Below are 25,801 nucleotides of genomic sequence, written 5' to 3'. Positions count from 1 at the left end.
TAATGACACTATTTAGTTTCTTAACTTCCCAAGCTAAAGGAGATTTTTACTCTAAGAAATATCATGAAACCAGTTGCACTTAAATACCCATCAGGAAGATAAGCAGATAAGGATCAATTAAGAAAATTGGTTTCATGTTCTTTGGATTACCCAAGAATGGGAATTTAAATGCATATTTCTCCAAATTTAATTTTTAAAATATTCTTATTTTTGTTAAGACATGCTTGACTCCAGTATGTTCATCATTTAGTTGCTATTTTAATCCAAAACATATCAAAATTTGTATCTGGTCTAGTCTAAGTGCACAGACTTCACAGTTGTTTTGCCTCTTTCTTAGATGTAACATCAATTTTCTGTAATAATCCACCACGATTAACACAATGGGAGTAACATTCTAAATGTTACCCTTGTGCATGAATGTCGTTCAGGGAAAGAAATCTGCTATTCTAACCTGATCTGGTCTGCATGTGACTGCAGACCTACAGCAACTCTGAACTTCACTCTTAACCGTATAATGAAATGTCTAAGGAACAACTTAAGGGCAATTAGAAATGAGCAATAAATTCTGGCCTTATCTGCATCCCATGAAAGAACAAAAATAGGATTTAAAGTTCTGCTTTATTCTGATTATTATCTAAACCAATGTATTAAAAAAAATCCAGAAGTCTGGCTCCCAATTTTAAATTTTACTCTAATCATATTAACACATTTCTCAAATTCTGCAGTATTGCCCCATGAGAAATCATCAACATCATCATAAAGATGCCTGAATTTGTCCATTCAGACCACCAATAAAACATTGTGGGATCGGCTTTTAATTGAATACAACCCATTTTCAGCAAAACAGATCTCATCAAAAACTATCACACCCTGGTTGCATCATTCAGGTCACAAAGACGTTTGTTTAAGTTTCCACAGTTTTCCTCCTGCATCTTTTGCCTGTGCGTAGTTTCAGAAACGCTTCTCTCTGCAAAGTATCACACTGGTAGGAATGTATTTTTTATGATGATTGATCTACACTCACATGAACATGTGGACAAAAGAGGTAGAGGAATTTGCCAGAATTTTCCAGCTGTGGGAGACAACAGCAACACCTGAATCACCCAGTTTCTCATCAAAACCTCCAGCAAACAGCCTCACTTCAGCCTTCATTCCTCATTGCAAAGATGTTTTCAATACAAATCCACTTGTGTCAAGATTAATTATCATTTATGTGGTATCTCACAGTCTATCCTCAATGCTATCAAACTATCTGACTCATTTATTTTGCCTCTCTTATTAGTTTATCCTTAAATATACTGGCAGCCACCAAAACTACACAGTCATGCTTCTGGCTCTGTTTCAAGATTGTTTTGTAGGTTTTCATAGAATAGAATCCCTACAGTACAGAAGGAGGGCATTCAAGTCTGTACTAATCACAATCTCACCCAAGCATTATTCACGTGATCCCATGCATTTGCCCAGCTGATCCCCCTGACACTAGGATCAATTTATCATGGCTAATCAACCTAACCTGCACACCTTTGTGCTGTGAGAGGAAAGCAGAACACCTGGAGGAAACCCACACAGACATGGGGAGAAAGTGCAAACTCCACACAGACCTGAGGCTGGAATTGAACCTGGGACCCTGACACTGAGGCAGTAGTGCTAACCACTGTACCACTGTGCCGGAACTGTGAGGAATTTATTTCATTGTCTAGTCTTTTCAAACAAAATCTTCCACCAGCTTAGTTATGTCTATGGGACTAATATTGTGTGATCTCCCTTGTACCATAAGAGGGTCTTTCTCTGGAACATGATCATTTTCTGCTGCCAGAGTCTGTTCTAGGTCCACGATCAGTAGTTGCACTGTGTTTTCTCTTCATTCTTCATGTCAATGAACTTTGCTCCTTGACATAAGAACATACAAAATAGGATCAGAAGTTGGTCATTTGGCCACTCGAGCCTGCTCCATCATTCAATAAGATCATGGCTGATCTGATTCTGTTTTGAATTTCACATTACAATCTAACCCAGTAACATCTGATTCCCTTGCCTGGCAAAGCTTTACCTCCATCTTAAAAAATATTCAATGACCGCACCTCCAACTCTTCTGAGGTTGAGTTCCAGAGTCGCACAACCCTCTGAGAGAAAACATTTTTCTTCCACGCTGTTCTAAAATTGCAACCAATAATTTTAAAACCACGATCCCTAGGTCTGGACTCTGCACACACATACAAAAGGAAATATCCTTTCTACTTCCATATTGTCAAGACTACTCAGCACTTTATATACTTCAATCAAGTCTTCCTTCACTCTGCTAAACTCCAAGGGGAATAAGCCCAATCTCGTCTCATAAGACAACCCGCACATTCCAGGTATCAGTCTAGTAAACCTCCTCTGAATCACCACGAATACATTTGCATTCTTCTGGCTGCAGCACAGTGGCATAGCAGTTAGCACTGTTGCCTCACAATGCTAGGGACCCAGGTTCGATTCCTGGCTTGGGTGACTGTCTGTGTGGAGTTTGCACATTCTCCCCGTGCGTGTGGGTTTCTTTTGGATTCCTCCCACAGTCCAAAAATATGCACGTTACATGGATTGGCCATGCTCAATTGCCTTTTAGTGTCAGGGGGACTAGCTATGGTAAATGCATGGGGTTATGGAGACAGGGCCTGGTGGGATTGTGGTCAGTGCAGATTCGATGGGCCAAATGATCTCTATGATTCTTCCTTAAATAGGGAGACCGAGACTGCATTCATCATGCCATTGACCATCCTGCAGAACATTCAACTAATATTTAAGCTTGATAATAGCTTTTTTTGCGCATCCCGTAATTATTGCATCCCTCCATTCATCAAACCCTCTGGAATATATGTCACCCGAATATCCCTCTCTGGGCAACTGGCCTTTCTATATGATAGCTCTGTTCTATGAATCATCACTCATATTATCAGTGTATCCAGGCCTTCAGCTACTGCATTCAATTCCTTTGGACCTTCATCACAAACCCAAAGTTATTTGAGATGCAAGGTGCCTGGTTTACTTCTATCAGCTACTCATTTTGTAATTAAGCCTGATTAACTGTGAGGAATTAACATTAACAATTTGATTGTTTGCTAAGTACTGTTCTTACAATAACAACCTATTACCTTATCCAGTCTTTTCCATTCTCTATGACATTGTTTTATAAGACATCAAATCTCTGGAATTAAATTACGTCTCGGATGGTCTTATACAATGCCTGAGTCTAAATTATCTCCGAGACCTCAGCCTTGATGAAAGCCAACCTCCCTGCATGCAGTGCATACAACTGTGCAGAAAAAAAATGGAACTAATTGTAGTACCTTCGAGAATGGGATTATCACACAGTGCAGAAAGCAATTTGGGAGCTATACTCCCAATCATCTGAAGTGAATTCTTCACGTGCCAGAGTGATTGTCAACTTGCAGTCTGCTTGATCAGCTGAGACTTTATGCAGCATTTCATTGGCCAATGCAGAGTTCCTTTCACAGAGTCTATTACTGAAAGGGCTTTCAAATCATGGCCATAATGTTCATGTTTTCACACATATCTCTGAAGCCATCATTGGCAAATTCCCCTTCATTATCCATCAGAAACTCTTCTGGTGTCTCAAGTCCAGTCCCTCTCCATCTCTCCAGGATTTTGCCTATAATAACCCATTTGAGTGTTCAGGATCGAAAATGATTTGCTTCGACTTCAATTTGATGGATGACATGGTTGGTAAGTCTAATATGTGATCTGAAGACTCTGCTATAGGAAAGGCAGGTGGAGTTTGAAGGTTAGCTATTTTGGAGGTTTGTGCGCTCCCCCCACCCGATGCCTAGACTTTGCCGCTGCACATTCTCAGTGAAGTCTCTTGATGTGTTCAGTGGCTTTCAGAACGTGCTTTCTCCGTTTTGATTAGTCACAAATCAGAGACTCCCATGAGTCATTGTATAAGACCATCCGAGACAATTCCTGACCTATTCAGGAATACTTTGAGGACATCCCTAAAATGGTTCTGCTGTCCTCCTGGGAGTCCCCTGCAGCAACTGAATTTTGAGTATGGCAGTTGCTTCAGAAGCATCAGGCATATGAGTGACATGTCCAAACCAGCAGAGCTAGTTCTGAGTGGTCAGTGCCTCAGTGCAGGGCAGTTAGCTTTGGAGAAGGCACTGCTGTTCAATCGATTATTTTTATTGTCACCAAATTTGGAGGATCTTGCAAAGGCCCCATTGGTGATACGTAGCTACTGCTTTGATGTGCCTGCTGCAACACATCCAACTCTCCAAAGCATACAGGAGTGTGGGGATTCTGGTCTTCAAATACTGTTCTACTTAATCAGCCAAAGGCTGAGTTCATGCATTGGAGGTGATGATGAGCTTCGTCGTCCATGAACGCCTTTGTCATGGGGTGGCCCCAAAAAGACTAGACAATATATGGTTATATTTTTCAGGATCTTGCCATTGATCATTTTTATCTGCTCTAATCCAATGGAATTTATTAAATTACAACTTTACAAGAAACATGAATGAAGAGCAGACAATCCCATGCTTTCCGAAGATCGTAATCACTTGCCAATTTTATCAAATTTCAGTTTCTCAAATTTAAAATCTGGGAATTTGGCCAGGTCTCCACCCTCATAGAGCCATTGCAGTTTGGCAATCTCCTCATCCATATTCTGGACTAGCATCAACAGGATCCGCCACTTTCTGGCTGTTAGTATCAGATCTTATCTATAAAGAGTTTTTAGAATTGGTCTTATTAAACACCACTGCCATGAGCCCAGTGTTTCAGTGGAGCTCAGCACAAAAGGCAGATCGCAGGATAATGGAAAACTCAAATAAGCGCTGTAGGATCATGGTGGCCTGGTTAAACAGGGCAAAGCTAACAGTTGATCTCAATCAAATGGGGTGTTGTTGTGCCATGGGAGGTGGTTAGAAGAGGACCTTGGTTATCCAGGTATTTAGTGAAAGGCCCATTTTCTCACATGCTTCAGGGAAGGAGCCAACAATGACCTAGAGCTCAGTTTCTGAGTAAGTGCACGCTCAAGTGTCAAGGTTTATTATGGATTATTGTAAAGAGGTCAAATCTGAACACAAGTCTATAAAATGTTGAATGATAATATTTTTGTCTTTGTTCTATACCTTTAGATCCATGCTAGTCACATGCTAATGAAAAACTTACAATAGCACTTAGCGGTGTCCTGCGCTACCTCTTACTTATTTCACACTTCCCACTTTAAATCCCTTATATTGGCCTCATTTATTCTTCATCAACCATACCTGCATCCCTGAATAGGGTTTTAATCTTTAACAAGTCAAGTGAGCAAATTGTCTATGTAACATTGAGACTATTTGCTTTTATCTTTCTGATTCTTACTATCTACGCCATTAATACTTGTCTAACACCTTGACAAGAAGTATAAGGTTTTGTTAAGGGGGATTCAATAACATCCTGACTGGATAAATGGCAGATCCACTGACTTTCCAAAAATAATTGCCTGATCATGCTCCATGTCAAGTTTCTTTTGTGCAATTTTACAGAAGGTTTACTCAAAGCGTAGGTATTTCACAAGGGACTACATCCGTATTGATAAAGTAGCTTACCCCAGCCATTTTACATGTAATTATAACTCTTTTCAGTAACCTCAACATCTTGTTATCACTAAACCTAAAGTAAATAGTATTTTTATACTCCTTAATCCTATATCACCCCTCCTTAGTGAATCCAAATAACATTTTATCAAATCTGTTTCACGCACTGTCAAAGTGCAAGCAAAATTGAACAAGCCCACAACTAATATATTCTTCGGAAGACTTAACTTCCTCATGACCAGCAGAATTTATTCAGCTCCATAATTATCTTCATCTCATCCAAAGATGTGTGGGCTAGGTTGATTGGACATTCTAAAATAACCCTTCGTGTCCCAGGATGTGATAGATTAGAAGGATTAGCAGGGTAATTAAATGGGGATAGGGCCTGGGTGGGATTGTGGTCGGTGCAGACTGGATGGGCTGAATGGGCTCCTTCTGCACTATAAGGTTTCTATGTTTCTATCTCAGAATTCAGCGTGTCATTTTGAGGATCTTGCTTCTTCACTTTGGGCAGTTCTTCACATAATGATACTTTATTATCACACCTAATGAACATATTACCACTTCCTTGGGCATTCCTGGGATCCATCTTGATATATTACTGTTTCAATTCAGTCTTCTGCAGTAATAGCCAGATCTGCTAAAGGTGCTTCCATCCTTATTTTGCCAGTCTGTACCCTTCCAATGAGTTGAGGGTAGGGTGTTAGTGTGGATAGAGGATTGGTTGTCAAATAGGAGGCAGAGAGTGGGGGTTAATGGGTGCTATTCGGATTGGCGGATGATGACTAGTGGAGTGCCTCAGGGGTCGGTGCTGGGGCCTCAGCTATTTACCATTTATATAGATGATCTGGAGGAGGGAACCGAGTGAAGGGTGTCGAAATGTGCTGATGACACCAAGATTGGTGGAACGGCAAATTGCGCGGAGGGTGTGGAGAGTCTACAGAAGGATCTAGATAGGCTGGGCGAATAGGCCAGGAAATGGCAAATGGAATTTAATGTTGGCAAGTGTGAGGTGGTCCACTTTGGTAGGAATAATGGTAGGAAGGACTATTACTTACATGGCGAAAAACTGCAGCAAGCGACGGTGCAGAGGGACCTCGGGGTCCTTGTGCATGAGTCGCAAAAACCCAGCTTGCAGGTGCAGCAGGTGGTCAGGAAGGCTAATGGGATGCTGGCCTTCATAGCGAGGGGGATTGAATATAAAAGTAGGGAGGTCTTGCTGCAGCTGTATAGGGCACTGGTGAGGCCGCAGCTGGAGTACTGTGTGCAGTTTTGGGCGCCGTACTTACGCAAGGATATTTTGGCCTTGGAGGGAGTGCAGAGGAGGTTTACTAGGCTGATACCGGAGTTGAGGGGGTTGAGCTATGAGGAGAGGCTGAATAAACTAGGCTTGTACTCGTTAGAGTTTAGAAGAATGAGGGGAGATCTCATTGAGACGTATAAGATGATGAATGGGATGGATAGGATAGAGGTGGAGAGACTCTTCCTGCTCAGAAAGGATAGTAGGACTAGGGGGGCACAGCCTCAAGATAAAGGGGGGTGCAGTTTAGAATGGAGTTGAGGAGGAACTTCTTCACTCAAAGGGTGGTGAATCCCTGGAATTCTCTGCCCGTTGAAGTGGTGGAGGCTACCTCGCTAAATATTTTTAAGACGCGGGTTGATAGGTTTTTGATAAGCGAGGGGATTAAGGGTTATGGGGAGAGGGCGGGAATGTGGAACTGAGCCACGACAGATCAGCCATGATCTTATTGAATGGCGGGGCAGGCTCGAAGGGCTAGATGGCCTACTCCTGCTCCTATTTCTTATGTTCTTATGTTCAATGTGTAGATGCCTATGCCCAGTATCTGGACCATTTCAAAATCAGCAATCATTGAAACCTTTGCCCTTTGTCTCCCTGCAGGATATCCCAAAGGCTGCAGGAAATGATTTCTTCCCCAGGAGATTTCTAAGGCAGCAGGCAACTGGCCCAACTGGCAGTCCCTCTCTGAGAACTGAGTGCCAGTTAGAACCTGGAGTCTATCCATGTAAGGCATCTTGGCTTGATCTTGCAACATAAATCCTAACACTAAATCAGGAATCTCAAAATTGATCTTCCTCAATCTTTTAAATTTCATATGTTCATACACTGAATAACCATATATTTTCTAAAATCTATCAAAAAGTCTGACCATACCTCACTGGCATCATTTGTGTAAAACTGGCATCAATAGATCATCATTTGTGTAAATTTCATCCAGGAGTTCTAATAGAAGATCAAATCCTTCATCTATATCCAACTGGGCATTTAGCTTACAAAATAGCACATTTCTGATCTTACATCTGTCAAATGTGACCATGTCAATGTCAGACCTAGTTTCCTCTTTGACAGGGAGATAACCCGAATCATTCTTTCATTGGTTATATGGTTCAGACTCTGAGAATATCTGAAGGTAATCTAACTTCAAAGTTTACATTTACTTTCTGCCATTTCTCAAGATGGCGTAAAAGATCACAATCTTTTTTCTGAGCTCTTTTTAGCTTCCAAACTTCACCCTTACATGGTTTCCAATTTCTAATGGAGCGGCGTAACTCCTCTGCCTGGTGTACTTCTACTGGAGTGTCTTCTGCAGAACCCACTAGACCAGGTACTGGTAACTCAGCATCATCGGTTCCCGAGAGAATGATAGACTCGCCTGTCACAGGCTGAGTCAGTACTTCACTGCTTGGATAGTCAATAACGTTTGCTGCTGGCAATATGGTGTCAGGTGTCAGTATTGGCTGTCCTCTTAGATGGTTTGTATGTTTCCAGATGATTTTCCCTTGAATGTCCACTTCATAAGACAAATATCCTATTTCTGGTGCAACTTCTGGGACTCAACTCGAGCTGCTTCCAAAATCTATGACATACAGTTTTCTTCACTGAAAACTACCTCACTGATGTACCTGAATCATGGTTTTTTTCTGACTGCATTGAAAGCCTCTACCATACCACCTGAGACATTGAATTTAAAGTGGACTGATATATGTGTCAAATACTCCAATTGTTGGGGATTAAGTCAACTAACTAATTTTAATTGTATTAAAAACTTAGAGGGGGAGGGATGTGATGCTGGTACCTTGAAGGATTGTGCTGCAGGGAGGGTCACATGACTTGTGTAATCAACTAGGGACCAGGGTGAGGGATTACCCTAACAAACCTGCTTTTGCTTAGCAGATGATAACCTGGAATGCTGACCCGCAGCATAAGGCTACAAGACCTCGGTATTGTAGTTGTACGTAAATAAACATTACAGTCTTATTTACCTAATTGGTGAAACGGTGTTATTACAAAGTGGTACAATTCTAAAGGGGTGCAGCGTCAGAGAGATCTGGGTTCTATATGCACAAGTGTTTGCAGATGGCAGAACTAGTTGAGAAAGCTATCAAAATGACATGTGGAGTCCTTGGTTGCATAAATAGAAGCATTGAATACAAAAGCAAGGAGGTCATGTTAATCCTTTGTAAGACACTAATTAGGCCACAGCTGGAGTATTGGCTTTGGGCATCACGTTTTAGGAAAGACGGTAATGCCTCAGAGGGTACGCAACAGCACAAGGGATGAAAGACTTCCAATATGTGGTGGCACAAATAAATTGCGGTTGTTCTCCTTAGATGGGAGAAGGTTGAAGGAAGATTTGATGGATTTGTTCGAAATTGTGTCAGTACCGGCTGTCCTCTTAAGTGGTCTATATGTTTCCAGTAAAGAAAGATAAACTGTTTTCAGTGGCAGGGAGATTGATAACCAAAGAAACAGATTTAAGCCAATTGACAAAATAGGTAGGAATGACTTGTGGAACCATATTTTTGTGCAGTGATCTCTTCTGATCTGGAATTCACTGCCTACCTGAAAGGGTGTTGGAAGAAGGTTCAATAATAACTTTCAAAAGAAAATTGGCTAAATACTTGGTGAGCTGAGGAAAGTGGAGAAGAGTGGGATCAACTTGATAGTTCTTTCAAAAAGCTGACACAGACATAATGGGCTGAATGGCCTCCTTCTACACTGTGTTTGTTATTCTATAATTTTAGCATATCAAACAATTACATTTAAGATAATGCTCAGAATGCTGGAGATGTTGCTTCTCTCTGAACATTCGATACTCTTTTAACATAGAAGTATCTCACAATTATTTTCAACACCACAGTGGAAACAAAGTACTCGCAAAATAAATGAAAAATGTCAGTGCTAGAAATTTCTAAACACCCAGGAGATATCATGCAATTAGATGTTTCATTGAGCCTTTCACTAGTGAGTTTGCCCATAGAAAAATCACAGTAACAATAATTTAATATTTCAATTCTTGCACTACGTAGGACTGGCATGACATTTCTATGATAAGTTCTAATCTTCCATTGTTTAGCCTATAGACAATAACACATACCTTACAAATCAATGAAAACTAATCATTCCGAGCCATAAAACTAAATATATATGTGCATAGATAATTACACTTTTAAAAACCATTCCAGTTCAGTTGCAGAATGCAGTCTCATTCTTATGTCAGGCTGAAAGTTCTGAAGATCAAATCAACAGGAATATTTGTGCAGTATTGCGAATGATAAGATCTATCAAATACATTTTCATAGGAAGAGAACATTTTGAATTAAGGGGAAAAATATTGTTACGTTTCTTTCAGTTGCCTCAAGTACCTTGCCATCTTTAATCTGTACTTTTTGATCTCGGTCTGTACTCCTGATCAACGAGTAATTACTTTTTCTCTACCTTCATCTGCAACTCAATCAGTCAAATCATGTTATAATGAAGCTCCCGACATCCAGCTTCCCATCCACTGACACTGTCTACACTTTCTGCTGCTTCGGAAAAGCAGCGAGCATAAATAAGGACCTCGTGCACCCCAGACATACTCTCTTTCACCTTCTTCTGTTGGGAAAAAGATACAAAAGTCCGAGGTCATTTACCAACCAACTCAAGAACAGTTTCTTTCCTGCTGCCATCAGACTTTTGAATGGACTTACCTTATATCAAGTTGATTTTTCTTTCAGCCTAATTTAGACTGTAACACTACATTCTGCACCCTCTCCTTTCCCTCTCTATGAATAGTATGCTTTGTCTGTATGGCATGCAAGATACAATACTTTTCACTATGTTAATATATGTGACAATAATAATTCAAATCTAACCAAACATAATAAAGACACAATACAGAAATAAACTTCCATGAATTGGTTTCTTACTTGTGGTGAACATGGTAACCTGCTCCATTAATCTTCCACCCTTTGTTCAAAAGGTCCGTGATTTTAGCCGTCCGAACAACCAGGTGCTGCACATCGCGCCATGTGAGACTGGGTCTAAGTAAGAAATAAGATTTGTAAACAAACTCGATCATCTTATTCTGGTATAAATAAGCTGACCTTGAACTGTCAACTTCACTATCCCTCCTTGAATCTGCATTAGTCTCCTTGTGGAGTCACATGCATTACAAAGTATAACCCAGCAGTGAATACAATTTCTCTAAACATATGGCAGCAATTTTGCTGCTGTTAAATTGTCTAATGCACCAAATCCAAATGTTTAGGATGCAGCTAGTTCCAAGCAACTGAAATACTCTAGTCCTTTCTTATCTAATGAACAAAGGGAGAAGAGAAAAGTTTTCCGATTTGTGGGATAAGTACTTCTTTTAAAAATGGGTTGCCTTGAAATTGTATTACATGTGGTTGGGGGACCTTTCCTGTTTCTAGTTATCATCAGTGAAATCCATTGATAGTACTATATTTTGCATACATATGAACATATGAATTAGGAGCAGGAGTAGGCCATTGGGTCTCTTGAACCTGCTCCACCATTCAACAGGATCAAGGCTGATCTGATTGAGGCCTCAACTCCACTTTCCTTCAAACCGTGGACACACTTTGACTCCCTTATCAATCAACATAAGAACATAAGAAATAGGAGCAGGAGTAGGCCATCCAGCCCTTCGAGCCTGCCCCACCATTCAATAAGATCATGGCTGATCTGTCGTGTCTCAGTTCCCACCCTCTCCCCATAACCCTTAATCCCCTCGCTTATCAAAAACCCATCAACCCGCGTCTTAAAAATATTTAGCGAGGCAGCCTCCACCACTTCAACGGGCAGAGAATTCCAGAGATTCACCACCCTTTGAGTGAAGAAGTTCCTCCTCAACTCCGTTCTAAACTGCCCCCCCTTTATCTTGAGGCTGTGCCCCCTAGTCCTACTGTCCTTTCTGAGCGGGAAGAGCCTCTCCACCTCTACCTTATCCATCCCATTCATCATCTTATACGTCTCAATGAGATCTCCCCTCATTCTTCTAAACTCTAACGAGTACAAGCCTAGTTTATTCAGCCTCTCCTCATAGCTCAACCCCCTCAACTCCGGTATCGGCCTAGTAAACCTCCTCTGCACTCCCTCCAAGGCCAAAATATCCTTGCGTAAGTGCGGCGACCAAAACTTCACACAGTACTCCAGCTGCGGCCTCACCAATGCCCTATACAGCTGCAGCAAGACCTCCCTACTTTTATATTCAATCCCCCTCGCTATGAAGGCCAGCATCCCATTAGCCTTCCTGACCACCTGCTGCACCTGCAGGCTGGGTTTTTGCGACTCATGCACAAGGACCCCGAGGTCCCTCTGCACCGTCGCCTGCTGCAGTTTTTCGCCACGTAAGTAATAGTCCTTCCTACCATTATTCCTACCAAAGTGTACCACCTCGCACTTGCCAACATTAAAGTCCATTTGCCATTTCCTGGCCCATTCGCTCAGCCTATCTAGATCCTTCTGCAGACTCTCCACACCCTCCGCGCAATTTGCCGTTCCACCAATCTTGGTGTCATCAGCAAATTTCGACACTATACACTCGGTTCCCTCCTCCAGATCATCTATATAAATGGTAAATAGCTGAGGCCCCAGCACCGACCCCTGGGGCACTCCACTAGTCACCAACCGCCAATCCGAATAGCACCCATTAACCCCCACTCTCTGCCTCCTATTTGACAACCAATCCTCTATCCACGCTAACACCCTACCCCCAACTCCATGTCCCCTGACCTTCTGCAATAACCTCTTGTGAGGTACCTTGTCAAACGCCTTCTGAAAATCAAGAAAGACCACATCCACCGGCTCTCCTCTATCCACCGCCCTAGACACATCCTCATAGAACTCCAATAAATTTGTCAGACGCGACTTCCCCTTAAAGAAACCGTGCTGCGTCTGCTCTATTAAGCAATTCCCCTCAAGATGCCTCACTATTTCCTCCTTGATGACGGATTCTAACATTTTACCTACAACAGATGTTAAACTAACCGGCCTATAATTCCCTGCCTTTTGCCTGGCACCCTTCTTAAACAACGGCGTAACATTAGCCGCTTTCCAATCTTCCGGCACTTCCCCGGAATCCAGCGACGTCTGGAAAATAACCACCAAGGCATCCACTATCACCTCCGCCATTTCTTTCAGAACCCTCGGATGCATTCCATCCGGTCCTGGTGACTTGTCCACAATCAGTCCCTCCAGTCTGTCGAGCACCGCCTCCCTAGTAACAATAATGTCATTGAGACCCTCCAGTCCTACCACCTTTCCATCGCTAACACCCGGCAAATTATTCACGTCTTCCTCAGTGAAGACCGAAACAAAAAAGTTATTCAAGACCTCAGCCATTTCCCCATCCCCTACCACTAAGTCCCCCCTCTCATCCTCTAAGGGTCCAACGTTCACCCTAGCCAGCCTCTTCCTTTTTATATATTTATAAAAACTTTTGCTATCCTTTTTTATATTAAGCGCTAGCCCAGCTTCACAGTTTCTCCTACCCTTCTTTATCAACTTCTTTGTCAATCTTTGTTGACATTTAAACCTCTCCCAATCCTCTTCTCGTCCACTACTCTTAGCTACTCTAAACGCCTCCGCTTTTAATTTAACACTTTCCTTCACCTCCTTCGTTATCCACGGTTTATTATCTCTCCTCCTCAGGTCCTTTTTAACCATCGGAATAAATTTCTGCTGAGCACCAAGAAAGATCTCCTTAAAGATCCTCCACTGCTCCTCAGCAGACCTACTTTCCAACGCACTCCCCCAATCAACATTCGCCAATTCTTCTCTCATCCTACCGTACTCCCCTCTGTTCAAACAAAGGATGTGTGTCCGGGAACCCACTTTCTTCTCCTCCATCTGCACCAGAAACTCCACCATACAATGATCACTCTCCCCAAGAGGATCCTTCACCGCAAGGTCCCTAATTCTACCCGCCTCATTACATAACACCAGATCCAAGATAGCTCGCTCCCTCGTCGGCTCCAACACACACTGTTCCAGGAAACTATCCCGGCAGCATTCCAAGAACTCCTCCTCGAGCCCACCGCATCCAACATGGGTCGACCAATCAATATGCAGATTGAAATCTCCCATAATTACGGCCGTTCCATTCCTGCACGCCGCACTTATTTGCGTGCCCCACCTCCAGATCATTATTCGGGGGCCTATAGACGACACCCACCAGCGTCTTCCTCCCTTTGCTGTTCCTAATCTCCACCCACAACGATTCCACGTTCTGCTCTTTGGTTCCTATATTATCCCTTGCTACCACCCTGATGCTATCCTTAATCAGCAGAGCTACCCCCCCCCGCTTTTTCCTCTCGCTTATCCTTCCTAAACACTTGATACCCCTGGACATTCAGCTCCCAGTCCCAGTCACCTTGCAGCCATGTCTCTGTAATGGCCACCAGATCATATCCATTTGTGCTGATCTGCGCCAAGAATCTAAGTCAGCCTTAAAAATATTCAATGATTTTTGACTCCACTACTCTCAGACAAAGAGAATTCCACAGTCTCACGACCCTCTGGGAGGCTCCTTATTTTCAAATGGTCCCCTGGTTCTCGTCTGTCCCACAAAGAGAAACATTCTTTCAGCATCCAGTGCGTTCAGTCTCCTTGACATCTTTGATGTTTCAAGAAGATTGTTTCTCATTTTTCTAAATGCCCAATAGATCCAAATCCAACCTGTCTAGCCTTTCCTCTTGGATAACCCCCTCATTTCAGGGATCAGTTAAAACCTTCCAGAGCTACTCCTAATACAATTATGTTTTTTTCTTAAGGAAACTAAAACTGTACACAGTACTCTGCATGTGGTCTTACCAATGCCCAAAGCAACTGTTACAAAACATCTCTATTTTTATATTCCATCCCCCTCGTAACAAACAACAACATTCCATTTGCCCTCATAATCACTTGTTGTACCAGCATACAAAATTTGTGATTCATGCAGGAGGACACTCAGATCCTCTGTATCTCAGAGTTCTGTAATCTCTCCCTATTTAAATAATACTCTTTTATATTATTCCTGCCGAAGTACAGTTCATATTTTCCCATATTATAGTCCATCCGCCAAAATTTTTGCCCACTCACTTAATCAATCTATATTCCCTTGCAGCCTTCTTACACCGTCTTTACAGCTTACCTTCCTACCAATGATTGTGTCATTGGCAACAATGCATTTGATTCCGTCATCCAAGTCATTCATGTAGACTGCAAATAGTTGAGGTCCCAGCAGTGACCTGTGTGGCACTTCATTTATCACATCTTGCCAACCCTAAAATGACCCATTTATACCTGTTCTGTGTTTTCTGTTAGCTGACCAATCCCCCTATTGATGCTAACATGTTATACCCTATACAATGAGCTGTTATTTTCTGTTGTAACCTTTGATGTGGCATCTTGTGAAATATCTTCTGGAATACCATATTCACAAGTTCCTCTTTATCTATAGTACATTACTTCCTCAAAATACTTTCCCTTTCACAAAACCATACTGACTATGCCTTATTGCATTGTGATTTTCTAAATGCACTCGTTTAACTTCTTTAACAAAGATTCCACATTTTACCAATTGTTAAAGCTAACTGGCCTCTAGTTTTCAACTTCCTGTCTTCTTCCTATCTTGAATAAAGAAGTTACATTTGCTATTTTCCAATCTGATGGAACATTTCCAGAATCCAGGGAATTTTGGAAAATTAAAAGCAATGCATCTACTATCTCAGCAGTTAAGACCCTAGGTGAAATCCATCAGGACTCTGGGACCTATCAGCTTTTAGTTCTAATCATTTTTATCAGTCCTTTTTCCCTAGTGATTGTTATGGTATTATTTTCTCCCTCTCTTTCACCTTTTTATGCACATTTATTTCTGGGATATTATTTGTCTCCTCACAGTGAAGAAAGGTGCAAAATATTTGTTCAATTAATCTGCCATCTCCTTAGTTCCTATAATTAACAGAGGACCAACACTCACTTTACTTACTCTTTTCCTTCTTAGAAACCTATATTTCCAGTTAATTTGTTCTTATACTCAAATTTCTCCCTCCTTTTGTTTAGCCATTCTTTCCTGTTGTTTATGTTTTGTCTAATCTTCCAATTTGCCATTAATCTTGCAGAATTATATGATCTTTCTTTCAATTTGATACTCTCTTTAACTTCCTTTCTTAGTCATGAATAGTACGCCTTTCCCCCAGAGTCTTTGTTTTTCACTGAAATGTATCTTTGTTGAGTGTTATGAAATATATGCTTAAATACCTGGTACTGCATCTTATGCCTTAACCCAATTTCCCAATTCACATTAGTTAGTTCTGTCTTCACACCCTCATCACTGCCCTTATTTAAGTTCAAAGCACTAGTCTTTGACTCATGCTTCTTTGCTCTCTTGAACTGAATGTGAAATTCAATCATGTTCTAATCACTGCAGCCTTGGGGATTATTAATTAATTCGTGTTGCACATTGCCTGATCTAGAATAGTCTGCTCTCTGGATGACTCTAGCAATGCTGTTCTAAGAAATTGTTCTGAAACAGTTCATGAACTCGCTTTCCAGGCTACTTGTGACAATCTGATTCACTCAATCTATACATAACTTAAATTCACCCATGTATCTTTCTCACCCCCCTCTCCCCCGCCATTATTTCAGCTTTTACATTCCATCCCACAATATGTTTATTGCTAAGGAGCCAATAAACTACTCCCACAAGTGACTTCCTACCTTTATTATTTATCTCTATCCAAACCAATTCTACAGCTTGAACTAACGTCACCTTTCTGTATTGTGAGGTGGAGATGCCGGTGTTGGATTGGGGTGGGCACAGTAAGAAGTGTCTTAACACCAAGTTAAAGTCCAACATGTTTATTTGGAATCATGAGCTTTCGGAGTGCTGCTCCTTCATCAGGTGAATGGAGAGGTCGGTTTCACAAACACAGCATATTTAGACAAAGACACAAGTGAAAGATAATGGTTGGAATGCAAGTCTTTTTAGGTAATCAAATCTTTGCAGTTAAGACAGTGCAAGTAGAAAGAGGGATAATCACAGGTTAAAAAGGTATGAATTGTGAACTGATAGCCAAGTTCTGCATGCATGAGGATGGCCTCAACTGGGATTTTGGGTTCATGTCACACCATATGTATTCCCCACCATTTTATCCGGGCTTGCATAATCCTACTAACTGTCCTGGTTTGAGATAATTCACACCTCTTTAACCTGTAATTATCCGTCTCATCACTCACACTGTTTGTACTGTAAAGACTTGATTACCTGAATAAACTTGCATTCCAACCATTATCTTGCAACTGTGTCTTTGTCTATATATGCTGTATTTGTGAAAACTAACTCTCCATTCACCTGATGAAGGAGCAGCATTCTGAAAGCTTGTGATTCCAAATAAACCTGTTTGACTTTAACCTGGTGTTGTGAGACTTCTTACTGTTTCTCTATTGTACTACTGTCATCTTTAATTAATCAACTCACCCATCACCTTTTCTTAGCTTCAGAAATGTCATGTACCCTTAAATGTTCAAATCTCAGTCTTTGTCATCCTGCAGCCACATCTCTGTATTGGCTATCAGATCACATATTAATATCTATTTGTCAATTTCATTTGTTTTCTTATCAATATGACATATATTCAGTACAAACCCTTTAACTCTGGTTTTCTACCTTTTTTTAATCTCTGACCTTATCTGCTAGCTCAATTTGCACGTTCTGTCCCTTCTTGTCACTTTTTGATTATTGCTTCTCTAATTGCTACCCTTCTGTCTTGCCTTGTTTCCTCCCTTTAATTGATTACATCCTCCCACACTTGATCCTTTGTCCTCACTATTTAGATAAAGCCCTCTCTATAACCCCAGTTACATAACTCACTAAAACACTAGTCCCAACACGGTTCAGGTGAAGACCATCCCAATGGCACAGCTCCTGCTTTCCCCAGAACTGTTGCCCCATGAATCAAAACCCACCTCTCCCACACCATCCTTTGAGCCATGAATTCAGATCCCTAATCATATCTACCCCACACTAATTTGTTCATGGCTGAGATAATAATTCAGAGATCATTAACCTGGAAGCTTTGCTTTTAATTTTGGCCTTTAGCTGGTCATACTCCCTACTCAGAACCTCTTTCCTATTTCTACCTATGTCATTAGTACCTACATCCACTATCACCAATGGAACCTTCCTATCCCACTGTATGTTTCTCACCAGCACAGACCAGATATCATGGCACCGGGAAGGGAACAAAGTCTTCTAGGCTCTCCATCTCACTGTACAGCGGCACGGTAGCACAGTAGTTAGCACTGCTGTTTCACAGTTCCAGGGACTTGGGTTCGATTGCACATTCTCCTTGTGTCTGCATGGGTTTCCTCCGGGTGCTCCAGTGTCTTCCCACAGTCCAAAGATGTGCGGGTTAGGTTGATTGGCCATGCTAAGAAATTGCCCTTAGTGTCCTGAGATGCGTAGGTTAGAGGGATTAGTGGATTAACATGTAGGGATATGGGGTAGGGCCTGGGTGGGATTATGGTCGGTGCAGACTCGACGGGCTGATTGGTTTCTTTCTGTACTATAGGGTTTCAATGATTCCTTGATTATGCTGTCCCTCACTACCTTTACATTCCTATTAACTCCCCCCTCAACCCCACACCCCTCCTGTACCGTGGTGCCACAGAGAGTTCACTCGTCTATACTGCAGCCCCACCTCCCACTTCCATCCAGGTCCCTGGCACTGTGAGGCAGCAGTGCTAAGCACTGTGTCACCATACTGTGCCAAACAGATTACTTTGTCCTGGCTGACGTTGATCTGTTGGAAAGTCGATTCAGACTTGATGGTCTCCTTCTGCCCTGTAGGGATTCTATGATGATTCTTGAATGTTGTTACAACTACGCACACTTTGGCAACTAAAGGGTATCTCAGTACGCTCCTGATTTGTGTAAATGATAAAGAGAATTTGGAGAATCCACAGGTAAGTCACTTGACCACAAACACCTTTGTTCAAGTTGTTATGACATAAGTATAGATTGGTCCCAGTTATATTTCTGTTTGTTATTGATGCCCAGATGCTGAGTGTGAGGGACCCAGTGATGGTAAGGAACATCGGAACAAAAAAATCTTTTGAGTTAATCGTGATAGATGAATACAGAAGTTAGGATGCCAAGTCCTACACTTCAGAACCATGGAATTTGACTTTCTAATTTACTGTAAATCAGTGGTCCTGGTGTTATCCATTGCACACCATGGGGCAAATTTTCCCATGCCACCTGCTACGGGAATTGGAGTGGGCAAGAGGCAGACCATGGAGAGGTCTATTGACCACGGGCTGGATTTCCCGGTTTTGGGATGAACATGGCTGAAAAGTCCCAGCCCATATTGTGGTTAAACGGAGTGTCCTCTGACACACCTTGAGAAATACCAAGGGAAATCTGCCAACTTTTAAACGAGAAACTTTCATCTCTTGGGAAAGAAAATCACATTTGAAGCACAGTTCCTTCCACCTGGTTGTCCATTCAGGAAAAATAGATTTGCTTAGACGTGCTTATAAATGCTGTAAAAGGGCTACAAAATAAACCTAATTGCTTTTCTGTAAAAATAAACCAACAATGGTAAATGTTCAGTTGAGAAAACAATATAAACGTTGACTGAAGTTTTCACTTATCCACTGTTTTGCAGCTGGAACCTGTAGATCGTAACGTAAGCCAATAAACTTAAACCAACGCTACGAGCATCAGCAAGTAAAGACCAACCACTGTCAGTCAGCTTTACAACACAGGCTGCTTTCTACCACCATTAGTTGCAAGCCAATTTATAAAACCATTAGTGACACTTTCTTTCCGACAGATAAAAACAGTCAAAATTATCTGGCAGCAATTAATCTTAATGGCTGTGTGCAGTAAACAGCAATGGGCTAATTCCAGTTCTGTCAGCCCCATCAAACAATCCCACATTAGGCAGGTTTTCACTGATCCATTAAGCATATTCAGTACAACAACAAATCTAGTGCTGAAGGCATATGCACTAAACATTACTACAGTGATCTTCCGAAACCATCATTATCTCTTAAATAGTACTTCCCCCGTGTATTATCATTGTGCTCTACATTTGAAATACTTTGATTAAACTCCCCTAATTCATAACAGACAGCTGCAGACCATTTAAGCAGTTAATCTCCACACAACGGCTATTGAGGAAATGTAACAAATGAAAGCTGTAAACTGCAAGTCATTACCACAGCAGTGACTTGCTTTCTGTTATAGCAAAGTGCTCACTTGAGAGGTTTTTTTTTGTTTAGGAGAATTATATAGTGTGAGCACTGTCCTTATACAACTGTCTGGCCTTTAAAAAAAATCTTTAACAGAACTTCCCTAAACCTCAAAGTTGTAGAACAATTGGAAGTGGTATCAGTACTGCAAAGATAACTTTCCAATTTCTCAACTTAATACGAGAATCATATCATTCAATTTGGAAATAGAAAGTATGATCTGAAAAATGTCTGCACTCTTCCTTGCAGTGTGATACTTTGAGTATTTTAATAGGTAAGGATTCAAGATCTGTTTCAGTCTGAGGTCCACGTATAATTGGTATCTCCTATTTTGATTTTTTTTTCATTTCAGCATGACTGTAGTGCTGCATTCCCTAAACTCAGAGAATTTCTTTTCTCGGATTTTCCATTTGGCTCCAATGGGGAGGACAGTAAAAGTTACTTGTCTCTAACTATTAAGTCCCTCCTTCACTGAAGTAGTGAAGACTCGTTTTCAGGGAAAAAAAAACATTGCAGCATTTTGGTGAGAATTAGACTACTTGCTGTACAATATTGAAACAATTACTCATTGAAACACTGCAACTACATTTATTAACAGAAGATTATTATGAAACAATTGCTTCCCAGTTACTGTGTGTCTATAACCTCCAATGATATATATTTTCCTTTTGACTTTTCCTCTTTTGATTGGTATGTGAATTTTGAAATCGTCATCGGCTGACCTGTAAGAATGCTCTATGGCACGAACGAGTGAGTGAGTGAGCTAGCGAGCTGGAGGGTGGGGGAGGTGGGGGCGAGGTGCGGAGTGCAAGAGGAACCCATTTTGACAATCAGTGGGATTCAGGGCCACACCTTATCAATGGCAACCAATTAATTAATCACAGTCTCCTGCCATCACAAATGGCCACCTGTGTATGTGCATGGTTCGCGCAGGCGTCACTCTGTTCAGTCAGAAAGCAGTTAATGTTTTGATTGTACACAGAATATAATTCTTGTATAAGATGGTGGGCCATAATACATTGAGTACTGAATAATTGGGACAGCCTTGGTTCATAATCTAACATCTGAATTTGAGTGTTCATAGTAAAGTTAAATTCAATTTGAAATTTGAAAAGGAGAAACATTTTTAAAAGGAATCACAATTGTAAATCACCTGTAAGGAATGACCACAAAAAAAACATTGAAAAGGTATCAATGCCATGGTTTAAAATGCTGTAGGTCCTCGGAGGCCAGTACCCACACTCATCCAACACCTCCTGCCCCTTGCCCATTCCAGGTTTGGAAACCTTGCTCTATCTGTGATGAAGTTGAAATGGGGAAAATTCCAATTAATTTCTGTACACTGTCTCTCTCTTTGATTTTTTTTGCTCCTGCAAATCTAGGGGGATGTCACTGCCTCTTCGGAACTGGGAATGTCTCCAGGTGCAGTCTAAGCTTGTGTTAGTTTCCTCCGTCACTCATTCAGGATGAGAGACTGTAAAACAGTGAACATGGTGCAGAAGCACTGGAACCGCGCATGTGTGGCACTGGCAGCAAATGCAGCCTTCGTTAATTATTAGTTAAATGCCAGTGGAGGTGGGAAGCAGCCTTGATTGACCACTTACTTGCAGTTGAGCTCTGGATAGTAGGGCTGCCTGCTGCCTTTCTGCCACTGGCAAGATGACAAAGTAGTGACAGGACAATGGGGCACCACCTGCCATCTTCCTATGCCATCTTGACAGATTCCTCGCCTCTCAGCACAACCCCAAAAGCTAGTAAAATCCAGCCCTATGGTTTAGGCTATTGTCTACTTTTCATCAGAACTGTTGGTTCCTAATGCAGTAAAATCAGTATTAACAGTATAACTTGAGTTTCAGTATGGAAGATACTGCGCTTCTTTGTCTGCCATTTAAACATGCATATGACATGATTATAGTTTGTAATAATGAAGGATATATTTTTGCACATTTAAAGTGTGGTACTGAACTTTTCTTCTGGTAAATGTGTTCCTGTGTTATTTCATTTTGGAATAAATCTCCATTCCAGACTGTCACCTAGACAAATGGTGGAATTTTAAAATATACTTTGATCTTAGACAGTAGTGAAGGTTAGCAGGGTATTTTGGGCTGTCAGCAGAATTTCCACTTAAAGTAGAAGAATCCAGAAGGTATAAATCAAGATTTTGAAATTTTGGCAGGTGCCTCTGAACAGAAGAAATTCTGATTTGAAGGCTTGAGGGACCTTTCACCCCTCTTTAGCTGTGTTTTTGATTTTGAGGAGAAATTTTTTTAAAAGTTAAAAAAAAGTTGTATTAAAGAAATGGATTGCTAGACAAGTTAAATTGGTAGTTAATCTGATACACAAACTGTATTTAGCTTTCTTATTCAGCATGTGAGTATAAGAGTAAATGATATAGTACAACAGTTCTCCTCATATTTTGCCTCACATTTGGCAGAAGAAATACAAGTTACCTAGAACCTCAGGCCTTGAATTTCTTCCCTCAACATCTCCATCTCCCAGTCTTCTATAAAACTCACCTCAACACCCACCTCTACACTCCACTTAATAGCTCCTTCATTGGCTCACATTCATTTTTGTTTGAGTATGCTTTTGTGAAATACTTTGGTACATTCTTCAACAATAAAGATATCATGTATAGCAATGCAAATTGGTGGTGATGCTGTCAGGTGGATCCATTGGAAAAAGGCAAGAATTTTGTTAATGGAGGTGACTTAGGGCTCAGAAGGAACTCAGCATATTACAATAAGCTGCTGTGTTAAGATAAGAACTACATATTCCAGATGAATGTACATGTACCCCATTGGGAGGTTGAAGAGATAATCGGATAGAGACTCCTGAAGGAAGGTCAGAGTATTTATTTTCAAACTGGGTTGGCCCTTTCTACAGGTGGTAGAAATGAATGGGGTATCAGTGGGAGGGACATGACATGTGCTTGACAACCTGGCAAAATTCAGCACGGTCACCACTGGAAGATGCTGATGGAAACAATACCAGTATCATGAACCCTGGATTTTCAGTCCCCTATGCTCATTATATCTATGAACCAAAAGTAATTGAAGAGCTGTCACTTCTTACAAACTGCAAATTATTACTGTCCAGCATATTTAAATGGTAGTTCTAAGGCAGCATTGTCATCAGGCAATTGATCAGAAACCAGTGCTCACTGGAATCAAAACATAAAAACTACTAAATCTACTTGCAACATTAGTGTTGTAAAATGGCCTCTGAACAGCACAGGAAAACTGTTATCAAAACTACCATGAAAAGAGAGAAGCAAAGTGTTTTATTTAATACTGCTTTATTGATGATTATCAGACCATTTAAGGTCCATTCAAAAGAAAGGGACAACTAAATAATAACATTTCTGTAGTGTCTTATTCCATTATGAGAACATCTCAATACATTTTATGGAATGAAGTAATTTGTTTAGATATATGACTAAATTTTTCAATTAAGGGGAGCTGCACTTGCAGAGAGTGCGGATTAGGAAATTGATGTTACTGATCATTGCTCCCTTCAAGAGCAGTTTTCTGCTGGTGGTAGAGGATTGGTGAACTTTCATCTTTAATGTTGCAGCCAAAAAAAAAATGCAAATGGTTTCTAATCGTTTTCATCACTTCTAACCCTAAGTATATAACAAATCAAACACTCAATTGAAAAGCCAGTTCCTTGAGATCCAAAATTGACTTTGCATTTGTAACAATTGCCCCAGTGCAGAAAATAAAAAAATTAAAACACAGTCCGCCTTCTGGAATCATCAGCCAACAGGTTCCCATTGTGATAACTGAGATTGTTGTATAATGCAATTGGATCTCTGAAGTTCTTAATCAGCAGTGATGAGGACTTGGTTTTGAAAAGGCTGAGCTCAACTTGTGAACAGTTTGTTGATGCCCGAGCATTGGATAGAAGAGCTGAACCAGCCTGAGTTTAGAAGGATGAGGAGGGATCTTATTGAAACTTACAAGATATTGCAAGGCCTGGATAGAGTGGACATGGAGAGGATGTTTCCACAAGTAGGAAAAACTAGATCCAAAGGACACAACCTCAGGTTAAAGGGACGATCCTTTAAAATAGAGATGAGGAGGAATTTCTTCAGCCAGAGAGTGATGAATCTGTGGAACTCCTTGCCACAGAAGGCTGTGGAGGCCAGGTCACTAAGTGTCTTTAAGACAGAGATAGATAGGTTCTTGATTAATAAGGGGATCAGGGATTATGAGGAAAAGACAGGAGAATGGGGATGAGGAAAAATATCAGCCATGATTGAATGGTGGAGTAGACTCGATGGGCTGAGTGGTCTAATTTTGCTCCTATGTCTTATGGTCTAACCAATCACTGAATTGGGAAAAACACAAAATACTGCAGACGCTGGAATCTGAAACAAAAACAGAGAATGCTGGAGAAACTCAGCAGGTCTGAAAGCATCTGTGGGGAGAGAATAGGGCCAATGTTTTGAGTCTGGATGACCCTTCAATCAGGAAAGCTGAATTGGGAAAATTTAGCTTCAGATTTGACCTCAAGAAGATATGGCTGGTTCAAAGAAGAATTCCAAATCATGTGCCAAGATATGAACGCTGTCCAGTAACAGTGGCATGAAGTGCATTGTGGCAGAATTTTACTATCAAGAAAATACAAAATAAGTATTTAAATAGAGCTTTTTGAAACCTTTCATTTACATAAGTATTTCCATGAAACTGGTTTGCGGTGAGATTACTTCAAGGTATTAGTGAATTTTATTAGTGAATCATCTGGGTATTGTTCTTTTGTTACTATTACATAGGTAATTACATAGGTAATATACTTGTTTCACTTTGTGCTTAATGTGTATGTTAAATATTGAGTGCCCAGATTTCTACCAGCATCTGTGAAGATTAATCATAATATTGAAGGCATTAGTTACACCAAGTCCATAACTGTAATCCAGCTACAGTGAGTCTGTAACTGGCTTCAGTCAGTGTGTAACATCTGGAAACTGATTACAGTGAATGTGTAACTGTCTGTAATCTGGTTACCGTGAGTCCATAACCACCTGTAACCTGGTTATATAGCTCCGCAACCATCTGTAATCTAGTTACTTGAGTCCATAACTATCTGTAACCTGGTTACGGTAAGTCTGTAACCTGGTTACAGTGCATTCGTAATTGTTTGTCACCTAGTTAGAGTGATTCCATAACCATCTGGAACCTGGTTGCACCGAGCATTTAACTGTCTTTTACCTTGTTACCGTGACTGTAATCTTCTCTATAATACATTACAATAAGTATTGAACTGTCTATTTCTCACCGTTCAAGTGTGTTTCAAAGTCTACCAATAAACTTCCAGCTGTTATAAAGGGCATTCGCTCAAAACAAAACCTTCAAAAATTCAAAGATGTTGAATTTATTGTGAATTCACTGTACCCAGACCTTCCTCAGGGAAAGGGTTAGAGTGTCCTGTCTTCTCACATTTAAAAGACATTACTAAAATGTCACAGCCACATCTGGATCTTGGCATCAGTAGCCAATAGTTCTGAAAGTTAGAATCCAAAGCAAATGTTTGGAATTAGTGAATACAAAATGTTATTACCAATCTACAATCTGCCAGCAATTTACAGCTAATTTATCAATGACCATGCAGCTGTACTCAGCATAGCAAAGAACCTCACATAACTGTTTCATACTCTTTGAAAATGATTGTA

At 40.9% G+C, this 25,801-nt stretch overlaps 1 protein-coding gene across 2 annotated transcripts in view; it reads right to left on the bottom strand.

The window, feature by feature from the left end:
- LOC145348985 (PC3-like endoprotease variant B) overlaps positions 1-25,801 on the bottom strand; it is a 709,624-nt gene that overhangs the window by 194,749 nt on the left and 489,074 nt on the right. For both annotated transcript variants that reach the window (XM_080197162.1, XM_080197161.1), the window contains exon 13: positions 10,791-10,904. In XM_080197162.1, the coding sequence (XP_080053288.1) occupies positions 10,791-10,904 (114 nt within the window). The remainder of the gene's footprint in view (positions 1-10,790; positions 10,905-25,801) is intronic.

Source organism: Carcharhinus amblyrhynchos, chromosome 10 (assembly GCF_965287045.1).
Source record: "Carcharhinus amblyrhynchos chromosome 10, sCarAmb.v2.hapA, whole genome shotgun sequence".
NCBI classification, from domain to species: Eukaryota; Metazoa; Chordata; class Chondrichthyes; order Carcharhiniformes; family Carcharhinidae; genus Carcharhinus; species Carcharhinus amblyrhynchos.
This window is presented reverse-complemented; position numbering and strand designations above follow the sequence as displayed.